This window comes from Dermochelys coriacea, chromosome 2 (genome assembly GCF_009764565.3).
Source record: "Dermochelys coriacea isolate rDerCor1 chromosome 2, rDerCor1.pri.v4, whole genome shotgun sequence".
Classification (NCBI taxonomy): Eukaryota; Metazoa; Chordata; order Testudines; family Dermochelyidae; genus Dermochelys; species Dermochelys coriacea.
The window spans coordinates 19,137,528-19,157,752 of NC_050069.1; the positions used below are offsets into that span (position 1 = coordinate 19,137,528).

General features: G+C 41.7%; 1 protein-coding gene across 7 annotated transcripts in view; it reads left to right on the top strand.

Annotated features, from left to right (window-relative positions):
• CYRIB (CYFIP related Rac1 interactor B) overlaps positions 1-20,225 on the top strand; it is a 140,320-nt gene that overhangs the window by 88,093 nt on the left and 32,002 nt on the right. For 5 of the 7 annotated variants that reach the window (XM_038389917.2, XM_043507346.1, XM_038389909.2 and 2 more), the window contains one exon: positions 9,358-9,440. In XM_038389917.2, coding sequence (XP_038245845.1) covers positions 9,368-9,440 — 73 coding nt within the window. In that variant the 5' untranslated portion in view covers positions 9,358-9,367. Of the gene's footprint in view, positions 1-8,273; positions 8,357-9,357; positions 9,441-20,225 lie in introns of those variants that run through there. The other 2 variants (XM_043507348.1, XM_038389918.2) reach the window with 2 other exon arrangements.

The following is a 20,225-nucleotide window of genomic DNA, read 5'->3' on the forward strand; positions in this document are numbered from 1 at the left end:
AAAAAAAAAAAGTACAGTTCAATGATGACACAGTATCTCGTATGGATAGGCTTGGCAGAATTCAATTTTAATTTTTTAAAAATAATTTTGATGGGTAATATGTTTGTGTTTAAGCTTTTTTTTTTCAATTTTTATCAATTTAAAGTTTTCTGACTTGTACAAAATTATGGGTTCAAAGCGTTTTTTTACTTTTTATAGATTTTACATTTTCAAAGTTGTGGGAAATTATGGGTGGGGGTCAGACAATTATTTAATGAAGACATGTTGAGATTCAAAAAGTTAAATTTTGCAACTTTTAAAACATAAGTTGTCAACATCACATGTCTAAATACCCTTAAATCAAATTAAATTCTCAAGTAGCATCTTTCTAACTTTGCCTATCTGTAAATTTGAGTAGTTATCGATGGAAAATTTTTTGTTTGTGAATGTATGGTGAAATCGATGTTTACTGATACTTACTGATAAAAATCTAATCTTTCCAAATCTACTTATGAACAGGCATGGCTGGTACATTCTGTTTCAGAAGTGATCAGTTCTGGCTTGGCTAAGATTTGATTACAGATATTATGAACAGTTAGAACCTCTGGTATTTTGAAACCTTCTTGGCCTGCTTTTCCTTTAACCTGGAAATATCAACAAGAGTCTGGTCTAAAAGGCTTCAACCTTGATTGACCCATTTGGAAGTCTCAGATGAGCATCTGACTCTGCCTTGGTAGCAGCCAGACTGAAAGCCTTGACACTGTCTTGATAATCAACATGTCTCCAATAAGCTAGATTATGTGTGGTGGTGTACAGCATGTAGCAGCTTCCCTACTCTACTACTAAAATGCTAATAACTCTGCGTTAGACACCTGGAAGCTTCTAGTTGTGTCAGCCTTATTTGAACTGGTTCTTTATCCCTCAAAAACAAGAGGTTGCCCAGGGAGCTCAACTCAGTGTAACATTTAAAATCTTCATACAATATCCTCCCCCCCCCCCCTCCCCAGGACGTTGTATTAATTAGTGAGTGTGGGAGCAGCAGCATACTTCCAGCTGTTTTTAAGTTATTCTCTATTTTCTGTATGGGGATGCCATCAGTTTTCTCCCCCATTCCAAATCTATGAGTCTAGTGGTGGAGGCTACCAGGCCAGCAACAAGAGTGGCTAGACCTACAATTAAATTTAAACAGCAGTTGTTTAAATCACAGATCATTAGCACTTTCTTTAATGGTTATTCTTTTGGGATGCCCACAAAACTTACCTAGTTGCTCTCTCTTTGTATTTCCCAGTACACCCTCTTTTCTGTCTGGTACTTTGAAAGAACTTTTGTTTCACATAATACTGTTCAGAGGATGTTATCAGCACTTAAGTAATAGCACCACATATTTTAAGAAATGTTGCACTTATTTATAATATATGCTGCTGGTGTGCTGAGACCACTGTTATCACACTGACTGTTTGTATTCCCCTTCCCTCCTGGTCTGCAACCATTTGTCTCTTGTCTTTTACTTAGATTACAAGCAACTTGGAGTAAGGACCATCTTTTTTTCTCTGTTTGTACAGCACCTACACAGTAGGAGTCTGGTCCATGGTCCTATGACAATATAAATAATAGTGCTGTTCATCCTAATAGATCCCAAAATACCTGACATATTGAGCATCGCTCGTCCTGTTATAGAATCTATCTTAGGGTGAAACAAAAGAACTGTATATAGCAAGCGCACACATTTAAGAAAAGAAAGAGTAAAGAACACAGAATTTACTAAGACATGATGTGATATTTTAGTAGTTAAAATATAACTGTTTGAATTTGGCCAGGACCATAACTCGTATCCCTAGACCTTATAAAGAGCACAAGGAATTTTTTCCTAATGATCAAGACACTCCTTGCAAATCTCATCCAAAACCATCTTCCCTGCCTCTGGTAGCATGGTGTCTTTTAATCCCATTCTGGGGCATTGGATCAGTGCAGACACGGAAGGAAGAAAGCTATTTCTTAAATCACCAGCACCATTTCCTGCAACTCCTTAGTTTTCTGTTAAGATCAATCAACAAGGAACTGATTTAGCCCAACTTTGCCTAGCCTTGTGTATATCAGTATTTGAACTGAGCATGTAATTACAGCATTTTTGGGCACGTAAATTGGGTGCAGATTTTTCTTTTGAAAGCTGAATACAGTATATCTTTTTCACTTTGTTGTATGATGGTCAGGCTTTCTTTTTTTCTTCAGAATACACAGCTGTTTGGGCTTTTGTCTAAATTATTTATATTAGAGCTGTTGGTGCTTCTGTAAACTCGGAGTTCCTATCTTTGTTCATATGACAGGCACACAGTTATTAAAAAGCAAATTAGCCTTTCCTACATATTGAAGTATATAAGGTCCCCCCTCCCCCTTTTTTAATACTATATTTTCAGTGCATTGAAAATTAGTTGATCAGGAAACATTCTGAATATTACCTAGGTGGCTTAAATTTTTGAGAATTCAGAGTGGGGAGTTGTGGTCATAATCCACTGTTATGAAACTGCAGAAAGCATTACTTTCTTCCAAGAGCTCAGACTTCATATACTATAAAAACTTTTGGGAGCCTTGAGTAATTTTTTTCACAGTTGTTCTGAAACTAGGTAGCAAAACCAAATATTTTCTAATTTGACTTTGTCTTTTGCTTCTGCCTAACAATTTTTTCATTTAGTTGATACTCTCTAGTGTCTAAATAACAGGCTTTGGAAAAAATGTTTGTCTTCTAGTTTTAAACTGAAATTGAAAATATATGTAGTGTTAGGCCTTTCGTAAGGAATCATGATGGTTGTCTGAGCAAATGCTATATGAAGATTTTTTTTTTCTGCTGATAGTTAAAATATATCTTGTAAACTGTATTTGCTTATGAATTCATTGTCTGAGAAGTCTGGTAATCTCTAAATTCTAACTGGAACAAAATGACAAGTCCAGGCATCATTGTATTTGTGCAGCACATTACTTCTGGCTATACTTGGTCACAGTAGAAATTGAGAAAGACAAATGAATTCCTTATGTGTGCCTCTCTTTTGTGGGAGAAGTGCACTAAGCAGTTTACCTTTAGGTAATCGCATTTCTGTTTATAAATCCAGCATGTATTCTGTGATATTTCACCATAGGGCTTCAATGAAGCATGGCAACGGTTTTATTTGTTAACCTTATTTCTAGAAAAGAAACTTGGAACAGTAGATTCCTGCAGGAAATGAAAATCTATTATATGAAGACATTTCTGACTGAGGAGTCGTTAGGCACAAAACTGTATTTCCCCTCTAGCTTATTTTAGGAAGAGAGGGGGATTTTATTGAACAATTTTTAAAACTGCCCTCGAATGGTGGCTATAGATTTTTCCTAGAATATTTTATCTTCTCAACCCAGCCGCATACACTCGCAAACCACTTAATCTGACCGTGGGGTTGCAACGGTGGCAGAAAATTCCTGCTTCTGTAACTAATGTCTGGCCCAAAACAAGTCAGAAAACAAAAATATATATAATTTTAGAACTGAAAATATTGGAGGGAACTTTTGGGCAGCTCAAGGATGTGCATAAAGATATTTATTATGTATAGTTAAACTTAAATATTTATTTCTCTTTGAGCAAGTAACATAAAAGTGTCCTAAGTTATGCAGCAACATAAGCATTTGAGAGGAGGGATAATTTTTTAATTAAGGCACTAGATTGGGATTCAGAAGATGATCTGGGTTTTACTTCTGGCTCTGCTACAAACTTTGTGTGACGATGGGAAGTTACACTTTGTCTTAATTCCCCATTTGAAACTCTAAGGCTGTATTCATTTTATTTATGGTGCTCATCACTAGTATCTGAGTACTTCTCAAACAATGAATATGTATTCAGAATGCATTTGTGAGGTAAGCATGTAGTAGTTATCCCCATTTTACTTACCTGCCTCACAAGTGGGTTTTGAGGAAAAAGTCAAAAAATTGTGACTGGCTCAGATGTTCTGGCAAGGAGCATTGTGAAAGTGTGTGTGTGTATTTAAGAAAAAATCAGTCTGTCTAAACAACTCCTCAAAACATGAGTCTAACTACATTGCTGAAATAGGTCAAGATTTTCCTACACAGGTGCTTAAAGTTAGGCTTCTGAGTCCGTATTTAGGGACCTAAATAAGTGACCTGACTTTCAGAAGTGTCGATAATTGCTTATGTTAACTTTTGTAGCTGTCAAGTTGTGTTTCTTTGAAACATAGCAAATTCTAATGAGATATTAACCAGTAGGAAACCATTTGTAGTGATATTTGTAGAGATCTCTGTGACCTTTCAGTAAACTGGGAAATAAATTAATCTACGGTAACAAGCTTTTGAGAGCCAAAAATGCCAAAAATTTACCTTGGGTTGAGGGTACTTTAACCTACTAAAATATATAGTTCATTATTGTCTTAACCTCAGTCACTGTTCTTGGTGGGCTGGGGAAGTGCTGGAAGACGGGGTTAGTTGTAGGTTCTCCTGCAAAATAGTTTTCAAGGCTATAGTGGTGGGTTTCAAATATATTTAGCTGCTGTATTAACTTAGTCTTATTTCTCAAATTTATAATTTTTGGTAAGCATTGCAAACCCTTTTTGCAGTAGCCAGACAAACAGGAGAGCATACATCTTGTCAGGAGGGTGTAGACTCTGAAGTTTTGTTTTGTTTTTAAATGTTAGGGAAGTCCATCATGATCAGTTGGCTTACATTTTAGGGATGCTTTGGTAAGAAAAAGGGCTAGAGGCTTACCTTTTAATTATATTTTAGAATTTGCTGGAACCTTATGGACCATTCTTATGTGCTTAATTCTCCAATGAGTAATTTCATAAATGTATTTCCCAACCTCCTTGGACTCATATACTTTAAAGCCAGAAGGGACCATCATGATCCTCTACTCTGACCTCCCTCCATTTGGCAGGCCATGGAACCTCACCCACCCACTCCTGTAATAGACTCATAACCTCTGGTTGAATTACTGAAGTCCTCAAATCATGCTTTAAAGACTTCAAGTTACCACCATTTACAGTTTAAACTTGCAAGTGACCATGTCACGTGCTGTAGAGAGAGGCAAAAAAAACCGCAGGGACTCTGCCAATCTGACCATGGGGAAAATTCCTTCCCGACCCCAGATATGGCAGTCAGTTGGACCCTGAATATTTTGGCAAGACCCAACAACAAGACACCTGGGAAAGAATCCTCTGTAGCAGGGGTTCTCAACCTTTTTCTATCTGAGGCCCCACTCGACATATAAAAATTCCAGGATCCAGCAGGGGCCTTGGGCATAGGTGTAGTTTGACTTCTATTTTGGGGGGACAGGGGCCAGCAGGGCTGAAGCCACCTCCCCATGGTGGGGTCCATAGAGGGAGTGCCACCTCCATCCCCTGACTCACCGGAGCAGGCTACCCAGACTGTCTGGGTTGTAGGGGGTGCACAACCAAATATTATAACTCAAAGGTGGGGGACTTAACTCAAAAAGTTTGAAAACAGTTTAGGGTGCAGGGAAGTGGGTAGCTAGGGGCTATGTGCAGACGGAGTGCTTGTGCATGTGGTGGGAGTACTAGGGGTTGTGTGTGGGTAGGGGATAGCTCAGTGTGCAGGGAGGTGTAGCTCAGGGTATAGGGAGAGGGGTATTAGGAGCTATGTGCTAGGAGGACTCCCCTGCGGTCCCTATTCCCAGAGGGGTCTGCTGGCCACGGAGCTGCATCTCTCCACCCAGGTGGGCTCTTACTGGCTGCCTCTGCAGGAGCAAAGGAGGCTGGGACCTGAGGAGCAACTTCAACCTGGGGCATCAGCATGGGAAGAGGGAACGCTACCGCTGCCTGCTCCATGGCACCAGCCAGAGCAGCAGCAGCTGCCCCACAGTGCCCGGCTCTGGCTTCCTGCCTCTGACCTGGCCAGAGAGCAGGGAGAGGAGATTGTGGGGTGGAGGTGTGGAGCTGCCCCCTGGAATGCTGTGCTCTTGCACTGCAGTTTTTAGGGAAGCAATGTCTTCTATGTCCCCAACTCTGCCCATGGGCTCAGGGCTTCTGCCCCACAGGGAGCACCAGGGCTCGGGCTCTGGGATTCAGCTCCCCCACCTCCTAGCTTCAGCCCCCCAGGGGGCACCAGGGATCAGGGATTCAGCCCCCTGGGGGGCGCCAGGGATTGGGGCTTCAGCCCCACGCCCTCCTGGCTTCAGCCCCATGGCGGGCACCAGGGATCAGGGCTCTAGCTGCAGGGCCCCGCAGCCCTCTTGAAAGGGCTTGTGGACCCGCAGTTGAGAACCGCTGCTCTGTAGTACTCAGAGGTCTTCCCATATAGTATCCCATCGCTAGCCATTGGGGATATTTGCTACTAGCAATCACAGATTATTCACATGCCATTGTAGGCAGTCTGATCATAACTGTATAAACTGATCAAGCTCAGTCTTGAAGCCAGCTAGGTTTTTTGCCCCCCACTGCTCCCCTTATTGGTCTTGGGTACTATATCTTGCTAAGATCTTAAAAATAAACTTCATTTGGAGTTTCTAAAATAGCTGTGTTTTGATATGAGGTATATGGCAAAAAGGATAGGGAGAATTTTCCAAAGATTATTACCAGCTGTTTGACTTCTCAAGTTCCATATTGCAAAAATATGGATCAGACTTTCATAATTTGAGGTGCATGTGACCTTTTTTCTAGGACTTTAGAGAGCGGCTAAAATTGAGCAGCATGTATAAATCTTCACTATGGAGAGAGATTTTCTCATTACTGTCCAACAATTTCATAATTGCCTGCCTTTTGTCTGACTTCATTGTAAATGGCTTCTGAAATGCTTTGTTATCCGTAAATAAACAAAACACTGTAAGTAGAGCTTGTGGAAAACACCAATGACCTTGTGCATGTCTTGGATTAATCCCCCCCCCCCGCCCCGCTTCTCACATCATGTGATGTATTCTGGGGTACTATCTAATCAGATGGATAGGAGTAGTGGGCCCTGTTTCCAGTGTCTTTAGTTGACTTCTTTCCAAATTATCCCAATTCCTTTTCCTGATTCCAAGCACTATGAGATTCAATGGCTTGCTTAACTTACTGGTCGCTGCTTCAGTCAAGTACTCTACAAGTCACTAATAATTCAGAGTGAATGGTCTTGTGCTCTCCCTCTCCAAATAAACATTGCTGCCATGAGTAAAGGATTCAAAGCACCTTAGTGAAAAACACTGGATTTCTTTGGTTTTTATACAAATGCATTCAATGAATTGCAGATCAATAAACTTCCTTCTTGGCTCCTTCCATTTGAACCCATAAGTCAGACTATTGATCTGGCCTTAGTTTAACATTTTTATTTTTAAGTGCTTGAAATCCACATCTCACATTTTTTAGTTTAGTGAAGCTTCTGAAATGGGATAGTTCTGGTAGTAAGTATTTGGGTTTGGGCCTTGTAGCGGCAGCATTGTTAAAGCACCCCATTGAATTTAGGTTGGCTCATGCTCTTTGCTGTTCTGCAGATCTTGCCAAAGCATGGTGGAGAGCTATATGTTGGTCTTAGAACTATTGATGTGCATTGAAAATGCTGCCCTTTCATGATGTGTCATTCTGGCATTCCTACTTAAGCATTTAATTACTCCTAAAATTTGCTGGTAATGTTTGAGGTTTCATCATGTGGATTTATGTCTCAGCCAAGTGAATCTAATAAACCACAATTAATCTTTCTTTCACTCTCTGTTTGTTTTAGCTAAGATGCAGCAGAAAAGCATAAGAAGAACCTTTCAAATGTGATTCGCTCATATTTTGGGGGAATAAAGTTTAACTTATTTGGCTTGTCAATTTAACTTCAATTTTGGTGGGGAAAATTGTCCTCTGCTACAGACTACTCCTACCAGATTTCTAGCCAGAATTGCATTTCTTCTGGATTTTAGAGAGAGGAAGAAAATTGTATTTATAATGGACACCATGATTCCACCCAGTCTGTGATACAGCTGTGACCACCCCATGGGACACTGCAAATCACACGCTACTCATTATTAAGCAACAATAATGCTAGAATTACTCCTTGGTCTTTCATAGTTGGATACAAATGTTTGTCATAGTTGGATACGCATAATGGCAGAATTTAGTTTTTCTGTATAAATTGTCACCTTCTTTTTCATTAACCACTTATTTCTGAGAAGGGATAGGTGGAATGGCACTTGCACAAAATGCATGTTAGCCCTGTCCAAGCCACAAGTTGGTGAATGAGCACATGTGTGAAACCACAAAGGAGCCAGCCCTAAATGGACCCCCGTCCTCTGCTTAAAAAAGGAAACAATTATTGGAACTAAACAATTTTGCCATTTTTATTTTTAGGTTGGCTGGCATGGGTAATCTCATTAAAGTGCTAACCAGGGACATAGACCACAATGCAGCACATTTTTTCTTGGATTTTGAAAGTAAGTCTTTCAGCCCTTCACAGCTGGTGCATTTAAAATGGTAACAGTAGGATTGCGTGTACCCTCTACCACCGTGAAGGCGAAGGGAACCGCAGCTGCAAAAGCACAGTCTAAGAAAGGGTTGCATGTTTTGTTTTGTTTTTTCAGTAGAGGCAAGCCACCATCATGCTACTATGTAATTCTTGATTTTCATGTGCTTAATCATTTTGGGTCTCTCTGGTCGGTGATGTCCTTTCATCTGCCTGCAAATCAACTAGCCATACAATGAAAAATGTGTGTGCCATAGTGAAATGTACAGACTTGTATGAAGGAACAGTAAAATCCCTGTCTGATTCCAGCTTGTTCATTCATAGCAGGGCTAGTATTGTTTTTACCCAGGATTTAAAGTCATGAATCGAAGTGAATTTGGGCGTCGCACCTGTTAATTTTCAGGTGCATTACCTAAAGATCGCAGGATCTCTAGGATCACATATGGTGCTATGTTGTTTTTTGTACACATTAAACTGAAATGAAAAAACTGTCTGGATGCAGCTTTCTATGATGTTTCTCCTTTAACAAAATTGTAAAGGAAAAAAACGTTCTCCACCCTTCCACATCATCAAACGCAGTCTGGGTCAAAATTAACATAGTAGCCATGCTGCATATAGGATACTTACCCTTGAAGGCACAGACACTGGCTCAGTGAGATGGAATTTATTCACTTATAAAGCCTTCAGTTGGAGCTCTTCTTTCTCACAGGAGAGACTATGAAGATGTGGGTGACATATGTCTGTCACTTTTTACAGGAAATCCACATTGCATCTCTAGGATCACCCGTTGTACATCCTTGGAGGTGGGGATTACCCTCCACCAGCATGCACCATAGCAGGAAACTGAAGGAAGCTTTTATGTCTGAAGGAACTGTTTGGACTCCCCCCGCCCCCCCACCTTCATTCTACTATATTTGGGCTGTTTCTTCTTATAAAGGGATATTCTCTTTTCTCTCATTCTTGTCTCGACAGGTACCTTAACATGGGGAACCTTCTTAAAGTTTTGACATGCACAGACCTTGAGCAGGGGCCAAATTTTTTCCTTGATTTTGAAAGTGAGAAGATGATTTTATATATCTATTCTCTTTGCCTGCAGTAGACTGCATTTTTGTCTCATGCTAAACATATGTCTTCACTTTGCCATCATTCTAACTACTTTGCATGACCGAGTTATGAATACTTTTGTGAACAATTGGAAAGTAAAATAATTGTCAATATCCCACTATATTTATATTAACAAAGGTAAGCTTGTCTTTTTTTAAAAAAAAAAAAAAAAAAAAAGGGAAGCCAGAAGCGAGTTTCTTACCTAACGTTTTTGATATTCCATTGTCTATAGGGATCCGATATGCTTTTGTGCCTTTTCTAGACATTAATACATTTTAAAGAAAATATCTGCCCCTTATGTTATGCCTTGTAAATTTGAGACTTCACGAATTGCAAAACAGCTGAAGAGCCTGCACATATAATGGTCTATTCATCCCTTTAAAAAAACCAAAACCCTTTAAGTACATAGAGGTAAATAATCCTCTCAAAATGTCATAACTTAAAAAGTATTGTAGAATGACTTGCCAAAACTTGCTTACAGATTCCAGAACTAGAATACTAATGTGAATCCCATCGTCCACACTATACCAATATATGCTGAAACAGTCGTTGGTATGCTAACCATGCTAATCAGTTCACAAAAGCCATTCATAACTCTCTAACAGCAGCATGTTAAAGGTGCATTACATGTGAACCTAACTTGACTAGGCACAGAAGTGCTTCCTACAGTTCACCAAAAAAAAACCCGAAAATCCACATTCAGAACTTTAGTAATTTTTAGCAAAGAAAAAAATCTCCTTTCCTGATCAGTGCCAAATGTCCTGAAAGGTTCACATATCTTTTGATTATTTCTGCTTTTTGTTTGCTCCATATTGCATGACGTAATATGGGCTAAGAATGGCAGGTAAGTGTTATTGGCTGCTGCTGTGCATGTTTAACTGCTTTGCTTTTGGCTATATTTAACTTCCCAGATGTGCACCAAAGCACACGAAAAAAGCAAACTAATGCTGTTAGTCTGTGGGGAAAGAGAGTTGCCCTTTTAGTAAAATATAATCAATAATATGTAAGTGAAATATTAAGAGAGCAAATATTGTTATAGCATAAATATGAAGTGCACTCTCCATTTTTTTTAAATTTCCCCTTTTTGCCAAAACAATGCCGTTTTGGTGTATTGGTTTTAATGTGAAAAAACTGGTTTAAAAAGTTAAATTTAATCTTTAAAACAGTAGAAATATTGACTTTCCTGAATATATTTACGTTCCTTACTATATCTTGGCATAGCTGCCTTTTATGTATAATTTCTTTGGTTTACTGTTTTTTAAAATTTTCTTTAATATTATTAATACACTTTATGAATTATCATGTCTCAGGACAGTAAAATATTAACTGTGGGAGATTTTGAGTTGTGTATTAGAATGTTGGAATAAAGATGCACTCCATACGCTCTAGGCTATTTAATAGCACTTCATCAAATGACTTTAGTGGTAAGAATCATACATCTAGCAAACTTAAAATGTGATAAAAATCTGTGCTAAGTTTTTAAAATGTTTTGACCTTTTAAAATGATCAGTTCTATTGCAAAGTGCATGTTTTCAGCATGAAAAATGGTAATTGGCATGGGGATAAGCAGGTTGCTGACACAAAGTATTTACATATGCAATCAAATGAAGCAGCTTATTTATGGCTGAATTTTAGGTCATGTGTTTTTTGTTCATTTTGAACTTGCATTTGGTTCTGCTACTGTACTTCGTGTCCGTGCCTCTCTCTATTCTCTGTTCTGTTTCAGATGGCTTGCATTTACAGAATCTTGGCTTTGATACAGTCAAGATCTTATACTTCAAGACTTGGCATTTGATCTTTTGATAAACTTAATGTCGTGTTTTATGTGGGCAAGTGAGGAAGCTTTATATTAAATACAAATTTGCTAGCTGCTATGTTTGGCCCATCAGTGTTACAGAACAAGCTACTTTTGGGTCATTGTTCCATATAATTCAAGCCTATAAACACACTTCACAATGACCTCTTGAAAAGGTTAGTTGTCAAACACCTGTATTATCAGAGAATGCAGTACCCAGCACAAAGTTAACCTCCATAAGGTTTACTAAGGATACATGCTGAACCTGAAAGACGTAGTATGGATTTGTACGCCAGTCTCTGAGACTTCTAGACTTAATTTTGTTTGGTGCTAGATTTCACTGATAGTAATCTCACTGGCTTTCAGAGAATGCAAAGAGAGAATATCAAGAAAGTTGGTATGATGGGCTGTTGGCTTTCCCTTTAGCTATTGTCAGTGTGTTGCAACACTGGTGGTTTTAAACTCAGCATTATTGTAATGCTCCTTAAATATCTGAAAACCAATAGTAGCCTTTTCTTTTCTACTTGTGTCCATGCACTTGGGTGACCAGATGTCCCGGTTTTATAGGAACAGTCCCGATATTTTGGGCTTTTTCTTATATAGGCGCCTATTACCTCCCATCCCGTCCTGATTTTTCACATTTGCTGTCCGGTCACCCAACCGTGCACCAACATTCTAAGACCACCAGTGTAAGGGGCTGAGCTACGGTGGGGACAGTATGGTGTGGTTATTTGTGAAAACACACACAGGAGTCGTTGGAACAGGGCAGTAGAGGGTGATGACAGTGGACCTTATAGGTTGGTGTAATTGCTTCAAAAGAGCAAATATTGATTAGTACTCAACAAGTAAAGTTGAAAAACAAATAGAATCCAGAGTCCTCAAATCTTGATGTAAAGACTTCACATTACAGAGAATCCACCATCTACTCTAGTTAAAGCCAGAAAGTGACTTATGGTCTATGCTGCAGAGGAAGGCAGCCCCCACCCACCAGGGTCTCTATCAATATGACCTGGAAAATTCCTTTCTGACCCTCAAATATTGTGATCAGTTAGACCCTGAGCATATGGGTGAGACCCACCAGCCAGACGCTTGGAAAAGAGCTCCCTATGGTGACTCAGAGCCCTCCCCATCTAGTGTCCCATCTGCAACTGTTGGAGATATTTCCTAATAGGAGTTGTGGATGGGCCGTATGCCGTTGAGCAATCTCATCATACCATCCCTTCCATAAACTGCTCAAACTTGAAACCAGTTAGGTTTTTTGCCCCCACTGTTCCAGAACTTCACTCCTCTGATGGTTATAAACCTTCATCTAATTTCAAACTTAAACTCATTGATGGTCAGTTTATATGCATTTGTTCTTGTGCCACCATTGGCTCTTAACTTAAATAACTCCTCTCCCTTCCTGGTGTTTATTGCTCCCTGTAGCCTTTCTTTTGTTAGGCTAAACAAGCCAAGCTCCTTAAGTCTCCTCTGGCAAGATAGGTTCTCCATTCCTCTGATCATCTTAGTAGCCCCTCTCTGCACCTGTTCCATTTTGAATTCATCCTTCTTAAAAATGGGAGACCAGAATTTCACATGGTATTCCAGAGGAGATCTCACCCATGCTTTGTATAATGGTAATAACACTTTCCTATCTCTACAAAAAATACTTCATCTGCTACATCCAATGATTTCATTAGTCTTTTCCATGGCCACATCACATTGGTGGCTCATAGTCATCCTGTAATCAACCAATAAACCCATGTCTTAGCCCTTTCCTGTCACTTCCAACTGATACATCCCTAGCTTATAGTAGAAACTCTTGTTGTTAGTCCCTAAGTGCATAACCTTGCTAACCCTACTAAATTTCATTCCATTTCTATTACTCCAGTTTTCCTGGTCATCCAAATCTTCTTGTAAGATATTCTGGTCCTTTTCTGGATTGGCAGTACCTCCCAACTTTGTGTCATCCGCAGATTTCATTAGCATACTCCCCTTTTGTGCCAAGATCATTAATGAATAAGATGGGTCCAAGGATGGATCCCTGAGGGAACTCCACTAGTAATTTCCCTTCAGCCTGACAGTTCTCTTTTCAGTATAACCTATTGTAGTCTTCCCTTTAACCAGTTCTCACATTAATCCCCATCTTCTCCAAATCAACTCATTTCCATATGGAACTGTATCAAATGATTTACTGAAAATCAGATTGATTAGATCTACTGCATTTCCTTTGTTTAGAAAATTGGTTATCTTCTCAAAGAATTAAATCAGGTTGGTCTGGCATGATCTACCTTTTGTAAAACCATGTTCTTTTTATCCCAGTCACCCTTTACCTCTGTCTTAACTACTCTCTTTCAAATTTGTTCTAAGACTTTGCATACAATGGAGGTCAAATTAAGGGGCCTGTAGTTTCCTCGATCACTGTTCTTTTCCTTTTTTAAATATAAGTACTATATTTGCAATTCTCCAATCATAAGGTATGACCCGGGCTCCTGGATTCATTAAAAATCCTTCCTGTTGGGATTGCAATTTCATGTGCCAGTTCCTTGAATAATGTCCATCCAAGAATATTAAGGTCCCCCAATTTGGTCCCATTAAGCTGTTTGAGTTTGGTTTCCACACAGGATGTGGTAACTTCTACTTCCATATCCTCATACCCATTAGTCACCCTACCACTGTCCTCAAGCATCTCGTTATTCTTATTAAAAATTGAGGCAACGTTTTCATTTAGATTTATTTTTAATCTCCACCTCATCCTCAGTGCTTAGTGGTCCCACTTCTTCTTTCTTTTTTTTTTCTTTTTATGTGTATCACTAAAGAACCTTTTACATTTGGTTTTAATTTCCTACACAAGGTCAAGCTCTGCTTGGCTTTTGGCAGTTTTCACTTTCCCTACACTTTCTGATCTCCCAAGAGATCCTTGCTGATCCGTCTCTTCTTCCATTCCTTGTAGACTTTCTGCTTTCTCTTAATAACCTATTTAAGGTGTTTGTTCATCCAGTTAGGTCTGCAACCTTTCCCTACAATTTTTTCTCCTTGCTTGGGATGCAATCTTCAGATAGTTTCTGCAACTTTGATTTAAAGTAATTCCAAGCCTTCTTCACAATCGGATCCTTGAGTTCTTTAGTCCAGTCCACTTCCCTAATTCCCTTAATATTTTAAACTTTGCCCTTTTGAAATCAAGGACCCTAATTGAAGACCTATTTTTGTTTATCCTTCTGTTTGATTTAAACTGAATTAACTCTTGATCACTTGAACTAAGGCTATGGCTAAACTACAGAGGTTACAGCAGTGCTGTTGCACCTGTGCAGCTGCACCGCTGTAACACTGAGAGTGCAGACACTCTAAACTGATGGGAGCGAGGTCTCTCATCGACTTAATTACTCCAGCCCCCGTGAATGGCAGTAGCTATGTTACCAGGAGAAGCCCTCTAACTGACATAGCTCTGTACACACCAATGCTTAAGTCGGTGTAATTTACGTCACTCAGAGGTGGCTTATTCACATCCGAGTGATGTATGTTATACCACAGTAAGTGGTAGTGTGCACATAGCTTTTGATTGTCTTCTACAAGCAGTTTTTCTTCAAGTGCTTGCTAATGTCAATTCCATTCTAGGTGTGCATGCTCCCACCTGCATGGTTGTTGGAGATTTTTGCCTTAGAGGTATCCATAGGGTCAGCAGTGGCGCCCCCTTGAGTGCCGTGCTCATATGCCAGTATATTAGGCACCGCCAACCCTATGCCCTCTCAGTTCCTTCTTACCTCCCATGGTGGTTAGTCTGAACACCTTTCCTTGCATTGCAAGGGCTAGCGGTTTTTCGTCTACTGACTTCACACCTTAGGGCCTTATAAATAGTTTGTTTATAGTAGTTAGTGTTAAGTAGTTGTTAAGTGTAGTTGGGTCCCAGCAGGGACTTCGCCCCAGGTGGGGTGTGCCCTGGTCTCCTGGGTTTAAGCCTTGCGTGGACTGCAACAGACCTGTCTGTAAGTGACCCCCATGGCAGCTGCCTCAAGTGCTTAGGAGAATCACATGTTAGAGATAAGTGCTGAAGTTGTAAAAACTTCTGGCCCCGCATGCAAAAGGAGCGGGTTACTCGGCTACGGGCTCTTCACAGGAAGTCTGCCCTGCATCTGGCCTCTGTGCAGCCCCACAGGATTCACTAAGTGTTTCAGTGTGCAGTGCCACCCCTGGCACCGTTCCCCGTTGCTGGTGTCCAAAAAGACCAAAAAGCATGGCTCCCTGGCACTGGGTGACAAAGGCTATGGATCATCGGCAAGGGGAAAGTGAGAAACTGCCCTGGTGGACTTGTTCACATCCCACCAGAACAGGAAATGCATGCCAGAACAGGAAATGCCCCGTGTTCTGTTTACTCCAGGGGATGGACAAGGGTTCCCCGTCAGATGCTTTCCTGCTTCTGTGTTTGGGAACCCTGATGTACACCTTCCAGCCAGTGCCATTGATCCCACAGAGTCCTCGTGAAGATCAAACAAGACAGGGCGAGGGTTATCCTGATAGCCCCCAAATGGCCTCACCAGCACTGGTTCGGCATGCTGCTGGACCTTTCGGTAGCCGAACTGCTGTGGCTTCCTCTCAAGTTGGACCTACTGTCCAAGAACCACGGCAGTCTCCTGCATTCGAACCTGGAAGTGTTGCACTTGACAGCGTGGCAGCTGCATGGCTAAATGCAGAAGAGTGGGAATGCTCGACCCGGGTGCAACAGTTCTCGTTGGGTAGCATAAAGCCTTCCACCAGAGCAACCTACCAGGTTAAGTGGAAAAGATTCACGTGCTGGGCTTTGGATCAGCACATCCGGGCCTTGCTGCAAGTGATTCCGGACTATCTTCTGCACGTCAAACTTCAGGGCTTGTCCGTGTCATCTGTCAGGGTCCACCTGACTGCTATTTCAGCTTTCCACCCTCCATTCCAAGGCAAGTCGGTCTTCGCTCAAGACATGACAGCCCAGTTCTTGAAAGGTCTGGAACATCTTTACCCTCATGTCCGGGATCCTGTCCCTCCCTGGGATTTGAAGCTCATGCTGTCAAGGCTCATGGAGTTTCCCTTCTAACCTCTGGCTTGCTGCTTTCTTCTCCTTCTCTCCTGGAAGTTTGCGTTTCTGGTGGCAGTTATGTCCTACAAAGATAAGGTCCAGCTCCAGCCGCACCTGATGTTCCTGCCCAAGGTAGTTTCCCAGTTTCATACCAGCCAGGACATTTTCTTACCGGTCTTCTTTCTGAAGCCCCATAAATCTGAAGAGAAGCGCAGGTTACACGCCCTGGATGTCCAGAGAGCACTGGCCATCTATATCGATAGGACACGGTCGTTCCATAAGTCAACACAACTGTTCGTGGCAGACCGGAAGAAGGGTCGCCTTGTGTCTGCTCAAAGAATTTCATTCTGGATCACAGCCTACATCCGACAGTACTAGCTGGTGAGTGTGCCTCCACCAGCAATAGTCAAAGCACGCTCGACTAGAGCACAAGCAGCATCTGCGGCCTTCTTAGCTGAGGTGCTAATCCAGGAGATCTGTAGAGCTGCTACCTGGTTGTCTGTCCACACATTTACGTTCCATTATGCGCTCACCCAGCAGGCCCAGGATGATGCTGGCTTTGGCAGGGTAGTGCTGCAAGACCATGAACTCTGAGCCCACCTCCATTGGCACTGCTTGTGAGTCACCTGGAATGGAATCGACACGAGCAAGCGCTTGAAGAAGAAAAAATGGTTGCCTACCTTTCGTAACTATTATTCTTTGAGATTTGTTGCTTATGTCTATTCTGTTACCCGCCCTCTTGCCCTTCTATCGTATTTGCCAGCAAGAAGGAACTGAGAGGGCGTAGGTTCAGCGGCGCCTGATGTACCAGTGCATGAGCGCAGCACTCAAGGGGGTGCCACTGCTGACCCTATGGATATTGCTAAGGCAAAAAATCTCCGACACCTGTGCACGTGGGCACACACACACCTAGAATGGAATGGATACGAGCAGTACATCTCAAAGAACAACAGTTACGAAAAGTAGGTAACTTTTTTTTCTGTGAGGTCTTCAATATTTACCCATACTAAATCAAAAATGGCTTCTCCGCTTGTTGTTTCATGACTTCGGTGAAGAAATCTGTCAGCTATCACATCCTGGAATATCTGGTTTCTACCATTATCAGTCGCATTTGTCCTCCAATCTATATCTGGGAAATTAAAGTCCCCCATAATCACACAATTCTCAGTAGTATTTATTTATGCACTATTCTACTGGAGCCTTTGTTACCTTTCTTTCCCAAAGTGATTTTGATCCAAACAAATTCAATTTTTTCCATTCCATCACTTCTAATTCTTTTATGGCCTACCTCGTCATTAATATACAGTGCTACTCAACCTCCTTTCCCTTTATTTCTGTCTTTCTTGAACAGCACATACCCTTCAATACCTGTTTTCCAGTTATGACTATTATTCCATCATGTTTCCGTTTTCCCTATAATATCTGGTTTCACTTCCTGCGCCAGTAGTTCGCATTCCTCCTTTTTGTTACCTGTGTTCGTTGCATTAGTTTACAGACATCTTAGTTGTTTCTGCTTGGTCTTACCTAGATTCCTTGCCCAACTAGCTACAGCCTACCTCATTGTTATTTTGATTGGTATTGATACGGTTTCCTGTTTTCTGTTTTCCTATCCTCTGTTGTTCCTTTCTCCATCTTTTACTTAATTTTCCTACCATTCAGTATTAGCATCACGTGTGGAGATAACATGAGGATCTCCCAACCGTCTTCCCCAAATTCCTAGTTGAAAGCTTTTTATCAGTTGTCCCAACCTCTATCCCAGAAGTTATTTCCCTTCCTGTTCAGGTGGAGTTCATCCCCTAAGAACAGTTCCCTGTCCATGAATGCCTCCCAATGATTGAATGTCCCAAAGCCCTCCTTATAGCACCATTGGCTAAGCCATTTACTGATAACCATAATCTTGTCTCGCCTTCTCTCTCCTCTTCAAGGGACAGGTAGAATCCCAATGTAGATCTCCTGAGCCTCCATTTCTTTGAGTGTCTTTCCCAGCCTGGCACAGATTTTTGCTGGGACGCATCAGAGAGTATAATTTGTTCTGACATGAAGGACAATCAGTGGATTCTTTCCCACTCCCATTAGGATCTTCTTTAGCTTCAGGACCACATCCTGTATCTTAGCTCCTGGCAGACAACACACCCTTCTGTTCTTGAGATCAGACCTGTCTGTTCCTCTCCTTAGTAGGGAGTCCACAGTTACGTAGACCTGCCCCTTCCTGGTGTGAGTGCGATTCTCCTGCCTTCCCCCTTCTGTTCTTTCTAGCAGCAAGTCGTCTTGTCTTCTGTTATCACTTGTAGTCTTTTGTGCATCATCCTCTTTCTTTCTGGGACTCTGAATTCTGGCTATCTCCATTGTCTTTCCCTCTTTATTGTAGGATTAGCTGTTCTTCTCTTCTCCCTTGCTCTCTCATCTTGTTACCGCCTGTGTCTTCACTTTGTTCCAACTCAGTAAGCTATTCATACATGGTGAACATAAAAAGTAAGCTATTCATATCTATTTCTCCTTCGCTAGCCAGTCTTTTCCTCTGACTTGTTCTCATAGTCACATGCTTCCACTGGCCACTTTCCTCATTCAGCAGTCTACCTCAGTCCTCTGGTCCAGCATCCATCTCCAAGACTTGAGGTTTCCCTTCAGCCTCCTCTCTCCTTCCCTCCATCATCCACTCCAATCCCCTTCAAAACTGAACCATAGTTTCTAGCTGTGTCTCCAAACTTCAGATCTTCAGGTGGCACTTTATACAAGCAAAGCAGCTTCCAGATACCTACTCCAGAATAATGTAAATACCATGGTGTCCACATCCAGTCATCTTAATTGTTTCTTCCCTTCTTTGGGTCACTAGCACTGCTGTCTCTGCAGCTGTCATAGTTTTCCTTCCTAAGCTCCTGTCAGAAGAGTGGGAACCCTCCCCCCGCCTCTCTCTCTCTCTCTCTCTCTCTCTCTCTCTCTCTCTCTCTCTCTCTGCCCTACAAACTCCTACTCAACCTCCCTTTTTTAGAGCTCTCTTTGCTGGTTCCTGGGCTGTTACTTCTGGGGAGAATATTTCACAGTACAATAGAATTTGCCATTAGGGAAGTATTTACTGATATGCAGTGTAAATTATTTGCTCAATTTCATTGTTTAAACTATCCTAAATAATTCCTCTCCCTCTTAAGTTAGATTCACTTCTGGCACTAGAATGGGCAACTGCATCCCCCCTTCCTTGATAAACTGTCTGTCATACTCTTCTGTACTGTCCTTCAGCCAATATTCAGTCCTTGTGACAGTCCTACTAGTTCTTATTACTTCAGTGCAATACTGTATAGCTTTTCTGGATTCCTAGATATATATTGAATCTAGTGCATTCCCATACCAATTAGATTTTAAAATTCATTGAACATTAGCTCTAAAAGGACTCATCAGTTGCTTGAAACAACTGGGCCAGTCTTTCTAGTTTATAATCTAGAAATGTAGGTTCGTAGATTTCAAGGCCAGAAGTGAACACTGTGATCATCTAGTCTAGGGCGGGCTAGTCCAGGCCACCCCAACCCCTATCCACACACCTGCCCCCAACCACCACCCCAAATTCCCTGGCACTCTATCCAGCCACCTCTGCTCCCTTCCGCTTTACCGCACTGCCTGGAGCACCGGTGGCTGACGGCACTACAGCCGGGCCGCCCAGAGCACCAGGACAGGCAGGCGCGCCGCCCAGCTGGAGCCAGCCACCGCCACTACGCAGCACAGAGCACCGGCTCAGGTTGCGGCTCTGCAACTGCACTGCCCAGCAAGAGCTCGCAGCCCTGCTGCCCAGAGCATTGCGCTGGTGGCGCTGTGGGGGAGGAGGAACAGAAGGGGAGGGGCCAGGGGCTAGCCTCCTGGGCCAGGAGCTCAGAGGCCAGGCAGGAGGGTCCTGCGTGCCGTAGTTTGCCCACCTCTGATCTAGTC